General features: G+C 36.5%; 1 protein-coding gene across 1 annotated transcript; it reads right to left on the bottom strand.

Annotated features, from left to right (window-relative positions):
• Positions 1 to 265: 265 nt before the first annotated feature.
• LOC127786725 (E3 ubiquitin-protein ligase PRT1) lies at positions 266 to 12327 on the bottom strand. The gene is made up of 7 exons (XM_052314344.1): positions 12107 to 12327; positions 11092 to 11120; positions 10827 to 11006; positions 10360 to 10719; positions 10053 to 10253; positions 8850 to 8944; positions 266 to 1048 (listed from the first exon to the last, which is right to left on the bottom strand). Exons 1-7 carry the CDS (start codon positions 12169 to 12171, stop codon positions 668 to 670), a joined length of 1311 nt encoding a protein of 436 aa, XP_052170304.1. The 5' UTR covers positions 12172 to 12327; the 3' UTR covers positions 266 to 667.
• Positions 12328 to 13156: the final 829 nt, after the last annotated feature.

Here is a 13156-nt window from a genome sequence, read left to right on the forward strand (position 1 = left end):
TCTTCGATTAGCAAAACCATGGCCGCTTAAAAAGGTGAGCCTCCCTTGGCTTTCACAAAATGAAGAGTCTCGTCTACTAGAGACAGCCAACAGCTTTTTTCCCTAAGTTGAATCTTGCTCACGAGGAACCACCTTAGGCTTAATATTGGAGAGGTACAATGTGCAACAACGTAAATAGATAGCACACAGAAAAGATGGGTGTTCTACTGCTATGATGAACAGAGAGTGAGCTGATGATGGGAAGTGTTACTAGACACTAGTTGCGTTACTCAACCAAACCCCTCACAGAATGAGGAGGTTTTTATTGCGCCAAGGAGAATGTTTCTCTCATGAAATAGCAACAGAAGGTAACTTTCAAAGCTATTCGAGAATTTATAGGAAACACTATGGCCATACATCCTGAGTATGATTACAGATATACACACGAAGCATACTTACAAGTCACAAGCAGTTGCAGCTGAATGTCGCTGTGAGAAGAAACCAGTTTCTGATATCCAAACATGGGAAAATTAACTCTGGGTCCAGGCTCATTCATACTGCTATCGGCGAAGAATGCATGGAAAGTGCCTTACGACCCTGCAACAGGAGACTGCAGGACTATGAGCATTGATCGAAAATGGCCCTCCTCCTGACCTTTTTCTCTTTCATTCAGTCCAGCAACAGATGGTCAATGTTGAGTATCATGCAGTGGCTGTGTGTCATCATCATCTTTATGCTCCACAGCATCATTGGAAACTCGAGGAGCCAGTAAAACAATTTCACCATTCTCAGTATCGTGGTTTTCTTGATCTTCTGGATTTTCGGAAGTATCATCAGAGAGAATTGCAGGGGTAGATCCACCTCCTTCTAGTTGTCCCCTCAGCAGTCCCAACAATATATTGCGTATAGCACTTGACTTCACAATCTCAAACCTGTGGTCTGGCGTATGCCGTTGATTAAACCGACCTGGACGCTTTGACTTAGTATTGTAACAATCTCCACAAAGGTCAAAGCCTACTGCTTCCTTGCAATCCTTGCATTTGTACCTATCCCCAATTATCGGATACATCTGCAAGATAATTCCAGCATTACCGCAATCCAGAAAAAAACAAAGAATGTAATGACTAGGTATGCATGGCATCATGAAATTCCAACCATTTACATTGCCAAGTATTTGTCAGAAAAGTAGGAACACATGCCTCAGTACTTTAAACAAAGCCCTATGTGAAAATTTACATATCAAAGCAAAAAAATTTATCAGACGAGAGAAAGTTTAAGGCATCTCAACCAAGTTTAAAATTGGCATTTGCTACCATTCTCGAATTTAAGTATCCATTGTGTTACATAACCATTTATTAAGAGATTACAAGGCACTTGAGCATCAACAATCATTATTTTTGTACTCTCTCATGAAGCTTTGTCTTAAAATTGTAAGCAAGTTAAAACACGGATGATAGGACAGGTTGTTCAAGTAAAGGGCTAACCTTCTATGGCATTTCCAGAAATTGAGGAAATTAAACCTACGCATGGGCATTAGCTGACATGTATCACCAAGTGGGACTAAGGCTTGATATGATTGCGTCCAGAAGACTAACATATCAAGTCAAGCCACTTTGTGACAGAGATATGATTGCGTCCAGAAAGTGCTTGATGCACTGATAATGATTATGCAAACAAAATCAGAGTTCTATAGGAGTAGCAATATGTTGGATGACATACTCCTTAACCCAAAATTATATAAACTTTATTTAAAAAGAATGGCCTAGGTTAGATTACCTGTCCTAAACAAAACGATTACCAGAAAAGTAAGGAATAGTACAGAAACCTTGTTTTAGGATGTGTTTAGTTTTTTTTTTTTTTTTTTTTTTTGGGGGGGGGGGGGGGGGGAGAAGATTTGGAGCCCTAAAAAGTTGCAATAACGAGGAGGTTCTGAGCCACAGCTACTGGTTTAGAATTTTATGCATTATAGAAGAACTAGCTCATATAATAAATGAATATAGAGATGATGAAAAAAGTGGGAAGAGCTTTAAGCTATTAGTCTATCTATAGTAGTTAGATAACCCACGTGTTGTGCACATTAAAAGTGACGCAACGTGTAGCGCGTATATAAAGAAAACACACAAAAAAACCCTAGAAATAATAAGTTTCAAGTACTCTTGAGATAACAAACTTCAACAACTAAAGCTGGACTCTCAGTTAGGCGTAAGTACCCTTGTACTTCTTATTCACCTTGTGCAACTTTTGCTTGACACCTTTTTGAACCGCTTGAACTTGCTTGCCTAAGTCACTAGCTGCAACACTGAAACCTGGTGCCTTTGACAACTTTACAAAATTCAATGCATGATTAGAAACTTTCATGTATACAATGGAAAATGGTGATCTTCATGTTGAGCCAGTGTTATCAAAGGCTCAAGGCACACTAAGGCGCAAACGAATGTTGGAGCCTGAGGCGTAAGGCGCAAGGCCAGGCGCGCGCCTAATGTAACTAGGCACATGCTTACTAAAAAAAAAAGAAAAATATATATCTTAGTTGAAAAATAAAGTATAGAATAAGACCTAACTCCTAATAACATATTTACAAGTATGTTATCAAGGAAATTAAAAAATTCAACATATACTAATAAAAAGAACAATACAAAATGCCAAAAGATGTAATCTAAAAATCTTTAAGTCAACTTAAATTAAATCTTAAAAAAAATTATAGGTCTTAAATCTTAATCAAGATTAACTAATTATGCATTTTAAATTATCTAAAAATCATCATCATCATCAAAATCAAACATTTCTATATTTTCATCATTAAAAGCATCATCTCTAATATCTTTTTCCATATCATCTACTCTTCCTGTTGGATGATTTCTATGGTTTAGAAGTGTGATGATAGTTTCTTACATTTTTTTGGTAGGTAATATACTAACTTGAATTTGTATCTTTCTTTGTATAATGAAAACTTAGCCTCTGTGGTGTCTATAAATATTGATCACGCCAATAGAATGTTGATCATTAGATATTGAGTATAATTTGAGTTTTTATTACTAAAATTATATAATCTTAAAGAAAATGGAGACTTGAACAATTTTAACAAAACATTGTTGAAATAAATGAAACACAATCAAAGAAGATGGGAAACTAAGGAAAAGCCACTATTTAACTTGAGCTTATGAAAATATAATTTTCTTTTTCCCTTTTTGTCCACTTCTTGCATTTGGAGATCATAGATGATATATAGAAGCCTAAGAAAGATGGTTGCAAGTATGGGGGTGCTGTTTTGGTGAATTAATGTTACATTTTGTTATTGCATGCCTTGAATTTGTTCAATTCTCCTTATCTATCTTCATCTAGTTCAAATTCAATTAGAGCATCTGAAGTAGTAGCATTTTTATTTATTATCAAATTTGTAGTTGAACCAATAAATTTAAACCCTAAACAATAAAAAATTAAATAAAGTAAAAAATGGTCAAATAAAAACCATGAAAAAACAATTAAAAAGCCCAAGGCGCGCCTTAGCCTAACATACCTTGGGCTGAGGCGCATCTTGTAGGTCTGTGCCCGCCTGGAATGCTTTCAGGCGCCCAAGGTGCGCCTTGAGCCTAGGCGCACCTTTAACAACGCTGTGTTGAGCTATGCACGACGTTTTTGTGGGAAAATTCCGCTTGAGCTATGACTAGGTCTCATTGTCTTGGCTTGTCATTGCAAACACTGCGAATCAAATTTTCTAAGATAAGATTCACCACTTCTGTCTGTCCATCAGTCTGGGGATGTGCGGTGCTGTTAAAATTCAAAGATGAATCAAACATCCTCCACAAGGTAATCCAAAAATGACTCAAAAACCTTGTATCATGATCCGAAGTAATAGTTTTAGGGACTCCATGTAGTTTAACGACCTCCCTGAAAAACACTTTGGTTGTAACTACTGCATCTTCCGTCTTCTTGCATGGAAGAAAGTGCGTCATCATGGAAAACCTGTCAACCACTACAAAAACAGAATCCATATCTTGTTGGGTTCGCGGTAGAGCCAACACAAAGTCCATAGACAAATCTTCCCAAATAGCATTGGGAACAGGCAATGGCATGTAGAGACCAGTATTAGAAGATTGCCCCTTAGCTGTTTGACATACATAACACCTGGCCGCAATAATAGAAACATCTCTCCTTGCTCTTAACCAATAATAGCTTCAATAGTCTTGTTCCTGCCAAGATGCCCTACTAAGCCACCACCATACAAATCCCGAATAATTTTCTCACGAAGGGATGTGCAAGGGATGCATAGCTGATTTCCCTTCATGAGAAACCCATTATGCACATAGAAATCTCCTAACAGTTATTGAGATATGCATTGTTCCCACACGTGCTTGAAATCGTCTATCGCATATAATTCTTTCAAGCACTTAAACCCAACAATCTCAACACTAAGGGTCTTGATCAAATCTACATGCCTACTCAAAGTGTCTGCCACTTGATTATGCTGTCATGACTCATGCACAATTTTATATGAAAATTTATCAACAAAAGCATACCATCTAGCATGCATATCACTCATCAGTTGCCTTTGGCTACTCAAGTACTTAAGAGCTTGGTGATCTACGTAAAGAACAAACTCTTTGACAATCAACTAATGTTCCCATATTTTTAAGTAGGGGTGGCAAAATGGGTTGGTGGGTCATAATCATGTCGTGTCGAGACACACGTATAACACGATTATGATAAACACGAACACGACACAATTAACTAATCGTGTCAAAACCCTCAACCCTAACACGGACATGTTTATTAAACGGGTTATACGACATGACACGCATAATCCGTTTAACAAACAAGTTAAACAGATCAATCACACACGACACAACACAACACGTTAACACGAATAAAACACGTTTAACCTGTTAAAATAGAAATATCCTCAACAATCAACACATAATAAAAGTCATCTAACATGCAAAATAAAATACAGTTATCCAAGAAGAAAATAAAATATAATCATCCCAACAAAAAAATAAAATAAAATCATCCAACAATAAAATAAAATGTTCTAAATAAACATGTTCAGGTCAACTCGTTAACCCGTTTAATTAAACGGATCATTACGTGCCTAAACGGGTTAGACGGGTTAACCCACCTAAGACACGAAAATAACTGTGTCATAAGCGAGTTGAGCCGTTTATGACCCGGACCCGATTAGCCCCAACCCTAACCCGCTTAACTCCGTGTCGTGTCAAAAATTGTCAACCCTAATTTTAAGAGCCCTCACTACTGCATAAAACTCCTTAACATAAGTAGACCACTTTCTTCTGACTTCACACAACTTCTCACTGAAAAATGCAATTAATCTCTTCTCTTGGGACAATACAACACCTATACCCAATCCACTTGCATCACACTCAACCTCAAACAATTTGTCAAATCTTGGCAAAGCTAAGACATGAGTGGTACATAACTTCTCTTTTATAAAGGCAAAACTCTTGTTATTCACCCCAGTGGAACTTCCCTTTCTTTAAACACTTAGTAATTGGAGCCACAATACTACTAAAGTATTTGATACATCGCCTATTAAAAGTTGCTAACCCATGGAAACTCCTCATATTCGTGACATTTTTAGGGGTTGACCACTCTCTAATAGCTCGCATTTTTTCTTCATCTACCTTTATGCCCTCTCACTCATAAAAGTACACTTCTTCAAATTAGCATAAGGTTTGTTTTCCCTCAACACCTCTCGAATATGCCCTACATGCTCATCAATAGACTTACCGTATATCAAAATATCATCAAAATACACCACAACGAATTTACCAATAAAATAACATAGCACATGATTCATTAGTCTCATGAAAGTGCTCGGTGTATTGGTTAGTCGAAAGGGCATGACTAACCACTCAAACAACCCATCTCTCGTCTTGAAAGTTGTCTTCCACTCATCTCCAAGTCGAATTTTGATTTGTTGATAACCACTTCTGAGATCAATTTTGGTAAAAACCACAACCCCATCAAGTTAATCAAGCATGTCATCAAGCCTAGAAATTGGAAACTTGTACCCAATAGCAATCTTGTTGATGGCTCTGTTGTCAATACACATCCTCCAACTCCTTTCTTTAGTATCAATAATGTTGGCACTGCACATGGACTTATGCTAGTCTGAATGTGCCCTTTTTTCAACAATTCCTCTACCTACTCACGCAAAATCTCATTCTCCCTAAGACTCATCCTGTAGTGTGGTAGATTAGGCAAGCTAGCATCAGGAATCAAGTCAATGTGGTGTTGAATATCCCTCATAGAGGTAGCTCATTAGGCAACTCTTCAGGAACCACATCGTGAAATTCCTCCAACAATCCTTGCACCTCTACTAGAATTTGATTCACCTTCAGTGGCTCACTCACGCTCTCCCCCTCAACAACCAACCAGTGAACCTCTTAGGTATCCCTACACTCCCTCACAAACTCAGTGTGCTTATGTGTAATGGTAAGAAAATTTCGCCCCTCCACTTTAGAAGCTTTGGTTTGGTTCTTTTCCACTATGGGTAACAAAGTATAATGCACACCCCCTTTCTCAAGCCGATATGTGTTCTTTCTACCTGAGTGCTTAGCATCCACATAATTGCCAAGGCCTCCCAAATAAAATATGACAAGCATCCATATCAACAATATTACAATAAACTTCGTCAGAGTACTTACCATTAGAGAAAGGCACCCTGCAGCGTTCATCCACATGTATGCCACCAACTTCTTTGATCCATTCAATCATGTAAGGGCTTGAATGTTTTTCAAGAGTTAACTATATCTTTGTCACCACGTCTCTTCCTATGATGTTCTCTTGACTTCCACTATCAATAATCAACTCAAAGATTTTTCCTTTCATCGTATACCTCATGCAAAAAAGCTTATGACGTTGAGTAGTATCTTCATTCTTTTGAAATAGCATTAACTTCCTCACTACACAGGTATACTTGCCATGTCCATACTCTTTTTTATCATCATCCCCATTAGGCCCGCAATATACTTCCACTTTAGCAACATCTTCCTCATCCCTTTCTACAATGTTAATTGTTTTCCTCCTTGGGCAATCACTAGATTGATGCCTAACCTCATTGCACTTGAAACACTTTAAAAGAATAGGCTTTGCATAAGGATTAGGGGATTTGGGAAAATTAGAAGTAGTACCTTGAATATTTCCCCCCATTGTAGCCTTATTAGGATTAACTGTATGAGGTGGATTGGAGGGTTGCGCTCCCTGAAACAACTTGTCTCTATCAAAAGCTGCTTGTTTATTTTCATTCCTACTATACCGGCGATAATTGTCATTACGGGCTCTCTCACTCAACATTAAGTCAATCTTTTAAAGCTAAGTTCCTTGCTTGTTGCACACTCAGAACCATCTGAACCCTAATTTTATCACGAATAGCAGTCTTCAATCCATTCAAATAACGAGCTGCTTGTTGATTGTCACTTTCTGATAATTGGTTTCTCTCCGCCAATCTCAAAAACTTGGAGGTATATTCACTTACACTCCTCATTCCCTGTGCACATCTTTGATAAGCTTCAAACATGTATTGTTTATAGTTAGGGGTAAAAACCTATCTCTTAACAACTGCTTTATTCGTCTCCATGTCTGAATTGGCTATCGACTTTCCTTGAATCTCGTCTCTCTCAATCTCTCCCACCAAACAAATGCACCACCATTCAATCTGTAAGCCACTAACTTTACTTGTCATTCATCTAGGATCTCCATATATTCGAAAAATCGGTCAACCTCAGTGATCTAATCCAATAACCCCTCAATATCAAGGTCTCTACTAAAAGTAGGAATATCAAGATTTAGTTTATACTCATCATTGCCCCAATGGTTGTGCTGATACGCATTCCTCCTAACCCCTCTACCACTAGGGTTAACTATTGCTCGACCAAGATCATCCTCTTTATCGATATCTTCAATCACTCGTCTTCTAGGATTAACAAGAACATGATTAATGAATGGTCTTCCCGCTTCGGCTTGATTCACTCCATTATTCAGGCTCCTATCATCATCAACTCATAGTAAGGCGCCCAATTGGTTGTTGATTTGCTCCAATTGCTGCTAGATGGTACGAGTTACTTCCCGACTTCTCGTTGTACTTCGATTGCTTTCCAAACCGTGGACAACCCATGATCACTATCACAAGACTGGTTGTTACCGTTACCTTCAAGATTGGTCATCTGATTGGTTGGTTAATTGCTTTGATACTACCTGACGCAATGTGTAGCGGGTGTGTAAAAAAAACACACAAAGAAACCCTTGAAACAATAAGTTTCAAGTATCTTGAGAGAACAAACTTCAACGACCAAAACTGAACTCTCAACTAGGCGCAAGAACCGAAGCTACTTGCTAGAAAAAACCGAACTGGTTTGCTGGAATTTATTGAATAATAAAACTAATTACAACCCCAACCTTTTAGGTATATTTATAGAATTTGGTTAATCCATCTAATACTTGTAAATAAAATCCAACTAGAATCCTAATAGAAATAAAACCTTAACAAACATGAAATAAAATTAACATCCTAAAACATATGAAGTATTAAAATATTGTTTCGCTACTATTTCGTTTTGGTCCGGTCGACCTTGGGTCGAGTCTTGATTGGTGACCGCATCAAAGAGTCATCTTGTCTCTTCTTTTACAGTATTTTATCCCTCTAAAATGATGTTCCCATGTACCATCTTTGCTCCTCTCTCTATCAATCAAAAGTTGCAAAGTAAAAATAGCAAAAATATTAATAAAGCAACTCATGACAGTAGGCTGCTGCTAATAAGATCATGCTCCAACAACCCCCCCCCCCCCCCCCCCCCCCCCTCCCCCAAACCCAAAAATAAAAAAGACAGAAAAATGGTAGAACAGGAATTTACCCCACAATAATCACAACCAGCTCCAATATGAACCTTTGAGCCATGATCGCCCAACCAATGTAAAAAACCTTTTTCTTTACAAGCTTTTTTAGAACCTGATGGCAGAAATTGAGAATGGATAACGTTAAGGGTAAAAGCAAATATACATATAAAGAAAAGAGGAAATCGTGTGCATTAAAAAATTGGCACAACACACTTCGTTGTCTTCTTTTTGTATCAAGATTTAGCACAGCAAAAGAAGCCATATTATAAAGTCCTCCAGCGTGGTATGCGATGTGCAATTCAATGCCGTATTATAATGTCCAATTGTCACAATGCCGGGTTGAAAGCTGAAACTTATTGGCTTCAACCAATACTTTAATGTCATTAGTTGATTAAATATGTTCAGTATCATCTCATGATTTCAATATTTGATGTAGTAATATACTGATATATTGTTTGAGTGTCATTCAGTTTAGAAGATTTTTCGAAAAGCAAGGTGAATAAAATTAATTAAGAGGGGCCAGGAAACAAATGGAGACAACCATCCTCCGAGGGTTCTTGGGGGTACTTACAGGATTTAGGCTTTTGAAAGGCACATCTTACCATATGCTCAAAGAAAATTCAGAAGGCAAATCTGTCTATCTATCAGGATGTAAAGAACCCAAAAAATCAGCAGGAGACAAACAGAGGTGGCCATGCCTCTAAGACAAGAAATCTAATTAACCAACAAGTACCTTTCAAAGAAATTACATTTTAGAGAAATTATATAAGGCGACAAAACCAATTGTATTAGTCACCGAATCTAGATAACTGAAAAAGGACAGAAACCCATCCAATAAGAATCGTTTTAGCAGAAAATTTTAGTGCCAAAACATATGCCTACTTGATGTTCTTCAAGAGTATTTTTTGTTTTTTTTTTTTTTTTTTTTTCATTTTTCCCCCTTAGGTTATTTCCAGACAAGTATTTGTTAATGTGGAAGAGCATTCTCCTTTCTATATAAAAAGGAATTTTACTTCTTAAGTTATAGGTGCACTACCATAAAATGCGACCTCAAGATCTAGAATTGGTAAGCTGGCAGTTTGACCAAATTCAGATAAGGTATATCCAAAAGCAAAATAGCTAGGAGAATTCTAAGTGGATGATATAAATGAAAATGGAAACAAGTAGTTATAAAGTGAAATTACTGCAGCAGGACAAAGACATCAACAGTTGAGACTAACATGTAGACAGAGTATCACATGGGAACGGTATTTGCCTGAGCTGAACTGTGGCTTTCCTTGCTGCATGTTCCATTGGAAACTTTTCCTCTAGTAAATGATCAAGTTGCAGAACAACTTTTAGAAAACCACTTGGATCCATGTTTTGACAAACATGACATCTAATTGTCTCGTCTGATGGGATGATGCAAGCTTCACAAAATACTGTAACTCACAGACAAAGCAGTATATACATGTTAAATAAAATACTGAACAAATTTTTGAGCACCACAAGGAACTTCAAAAAGCTCAATGTGCATCCAAAACTTACCATGTCCACAATTAAGAACCACAGGCCTAAAAAGCAGTTGCTTGCAAGCAGGACACAGTACATCATCAACAGAAACTTGATTCCAAGTCCCATTGCAATTTCTCTGTGGCATTCTCTTTTCTTTAAGTTCAATTGTACATGATCCATTATCTTGAACAACTGGGGCACGTTCTGACTGCCCCATATTTGCATAAGGATCACCGTTCCTATTAATAGAAGGATGTGCAGACAAATTGTCCCAAGTACTTTTGGTGAATGATTGTGCCTGATTGTCCAGATGATCCAATTCTTTGTTAGCAAGTGGTGCACCAAGAAGATCATCCAACTCTGGTGAGAAGAAGCCAATCTCCTTTTCCTCTTCTGAACATGCAAAAGGAAAAAATATTTGAAATCATATATTTGTAACTTTTATCCAATCAAGATAAGTGGCACAAGATGAAAAATAAAAATTGAACTACAAGCTTCACCCAGGATTTGATTTTCCCTTCTCTTGTACGCAACTGGATACATCTTCAATAGCAAGAAGTGAAGCATCTCACAAATAGTGGGAAAATGATGATATGGATGCCGACAAATTGGACAATGAGACTCGTGTAGACCACTCATGGATCTATTGACACACCAGAAGCAGCATACATGTCCACAAGCTGTAATGAAATAAAAGAGGGGGAATAATTAGTCAACAGCAGTAATATCTACATACATATTCACGTCTCTGTTGAAACAGCTTACCCAGAGCAACTGGTTTATAGAGAAGATCCCTGCAATAAAAACAAAGGTCCGCCTTGAGAAGGTTATTCACCAACAAATGAAACATAATTTAAGCTTGTGGGCAATTAAGCAACTACCGAGTAACAGAGACAACTACTAACATTTTTTAAAATGACTAATGTATATTTAAATAACCAAGAAACTAAATTCATTTTTTTACAGCTAGTTAGTAAACCACAATATATCGTAATTAAAGTCATAACATTTTGTACCCTATAAATTTAAAGATGTATTTATTTCACATACAAAGGGTACAATTATCATTGTGTTTTTATAACTTTACCATTATCTTCGTTTTCATTCTCTATACAAACAAATTGAGATTAAATTATACTCTTTTATATTCCTCCCTTGTTAATGTAGGAGAGATTAACAAGCTCTACATTCCTTCTCTTTCCTTCAATTTTTTTTTTTCATACTTCTCTTCCAATACCCCACCCCTCTCCGGAACAAATCAAAGGCTTCCCGCGGGCATATAACCATCCTTTGCTGGTTTTCCATGGTCTTCTTTAATACCCTGCGATCTGAAACCTCCATTGCCAGTCCAGAATAACAATTTACCAGTCACAGCAAAGGGGAAATCCCTAGGACTAGCTAGCCCCATACACCTACACTACAGCACATCAAAAGAACAATTGCCCATAACATAAGGCCAGTTTCTAAAACATTAGGCAAAATATAAGCAACTAAGCGAGGCAGTATAACGTCCAACACAATTAAGAATCATAATTAAGCGGGCCATTTGCTTTCGCGTGCGGAACTTGATCCTCCGCAACTCCAAAAATTCCGGCTTCCTGAGATTCAGAAAAGCCGTACGACGAGTTCGAATAATCAAAGCCCTGAGCCAGGAATCTATCAACTGGAAACGGAGGAGTTAAAATCAACTAATCAAATCATTCAACACATGTCAGAACTACATCCACGGACATATGATAAACAAAAATATCAAGTTTCTCGAAGGGGGGAAAGAAATTACAGGCAGATGCAACAAAGGAAGTCATCGTAAATTTGCTCCGCATCAATGCCGTCTGGTTGTTCCATCTACCCGCAAGGTCTTCCTGAATCGGCTTTGATTTGGGCAGTAGTGAGGGGAGGGAAGGGAAGAGCGATCGGTTCAACTTCAACCCCAGAGAGAAAGGGAATTTTATTTCTATTGGTTTGGTGGCGTTGCTTGGAGACGGAAAATTTTGAGGGGCCGCGAGATCGAGAGGTGCCAATTGATGGCCGATTTTGACAGGTAGGATGCACGTGCAATGCAGGCGCACAGCCCAGATTTTATTTGTATGGCTTAATTATTATCTTAAAAATAATAATTATTAATTAATAATAAGCATATCATATTTTAAATTATTTAGTAAATTAATAAAACCATTTAAATGTTAAAAATAACATATAAAAATACAAAATAAAATTTATTTATTTTTATTTAACCTTACCCATTTCCTTATATATATACACAATCCATAAATATATATTATTTTTAGATAAAATATATTTATTACATTTTATTTTTAAAATTTAAATAATCTTATTGATTGATTAAATGATTCAAACCACTATCTATTTTTCATCAGGTAATATAATTATTTAGATGTTAAAATAAGATGAATTTATTGCTGCTTAAACTATTTTTGTTAGCATTAACCATAAATTATTTATTGTTTATATGATCCAACTATATTTATATTTATATATAAAGTATAATTATTTTATTCTAAATAATAGGTAACGTTATTTAATTTATTAAAAGCAATAGTTAAGGTGTAACAGACATTCATTGATATCTTATTTCTTAACTATAAATCACTCACATTAATTGATGGTAAATGTATCATATTTGATAATATTTCATCAATTAAAAGATGTATTTTATAATTAAAAATAATATATATAATAAATATACTTTACTTACCAAGAAAATATATTTATTGTACCTAATGATTATTATAAAATTAATAATTAACATTATCCATAATTAATTACCTTTACAAGAATATTATTTGAAAACTCAAAATCTATTTGAGCC

Source organism: Diospyros lotus, chromosome 12, assembly GCF_014633365.1.
Source record: "Diospyros lotus cultivar Yz01 chromosome 12, ASM1463336v1, whole genome shotgun sequence".
Classification (NCBI taxonomy): Eukaryota; Viridiplantae; Streptophyta; class Magnoliopsida; order Ericales; family Ebenaceae; genus Diospyros; species Diospyros lotus.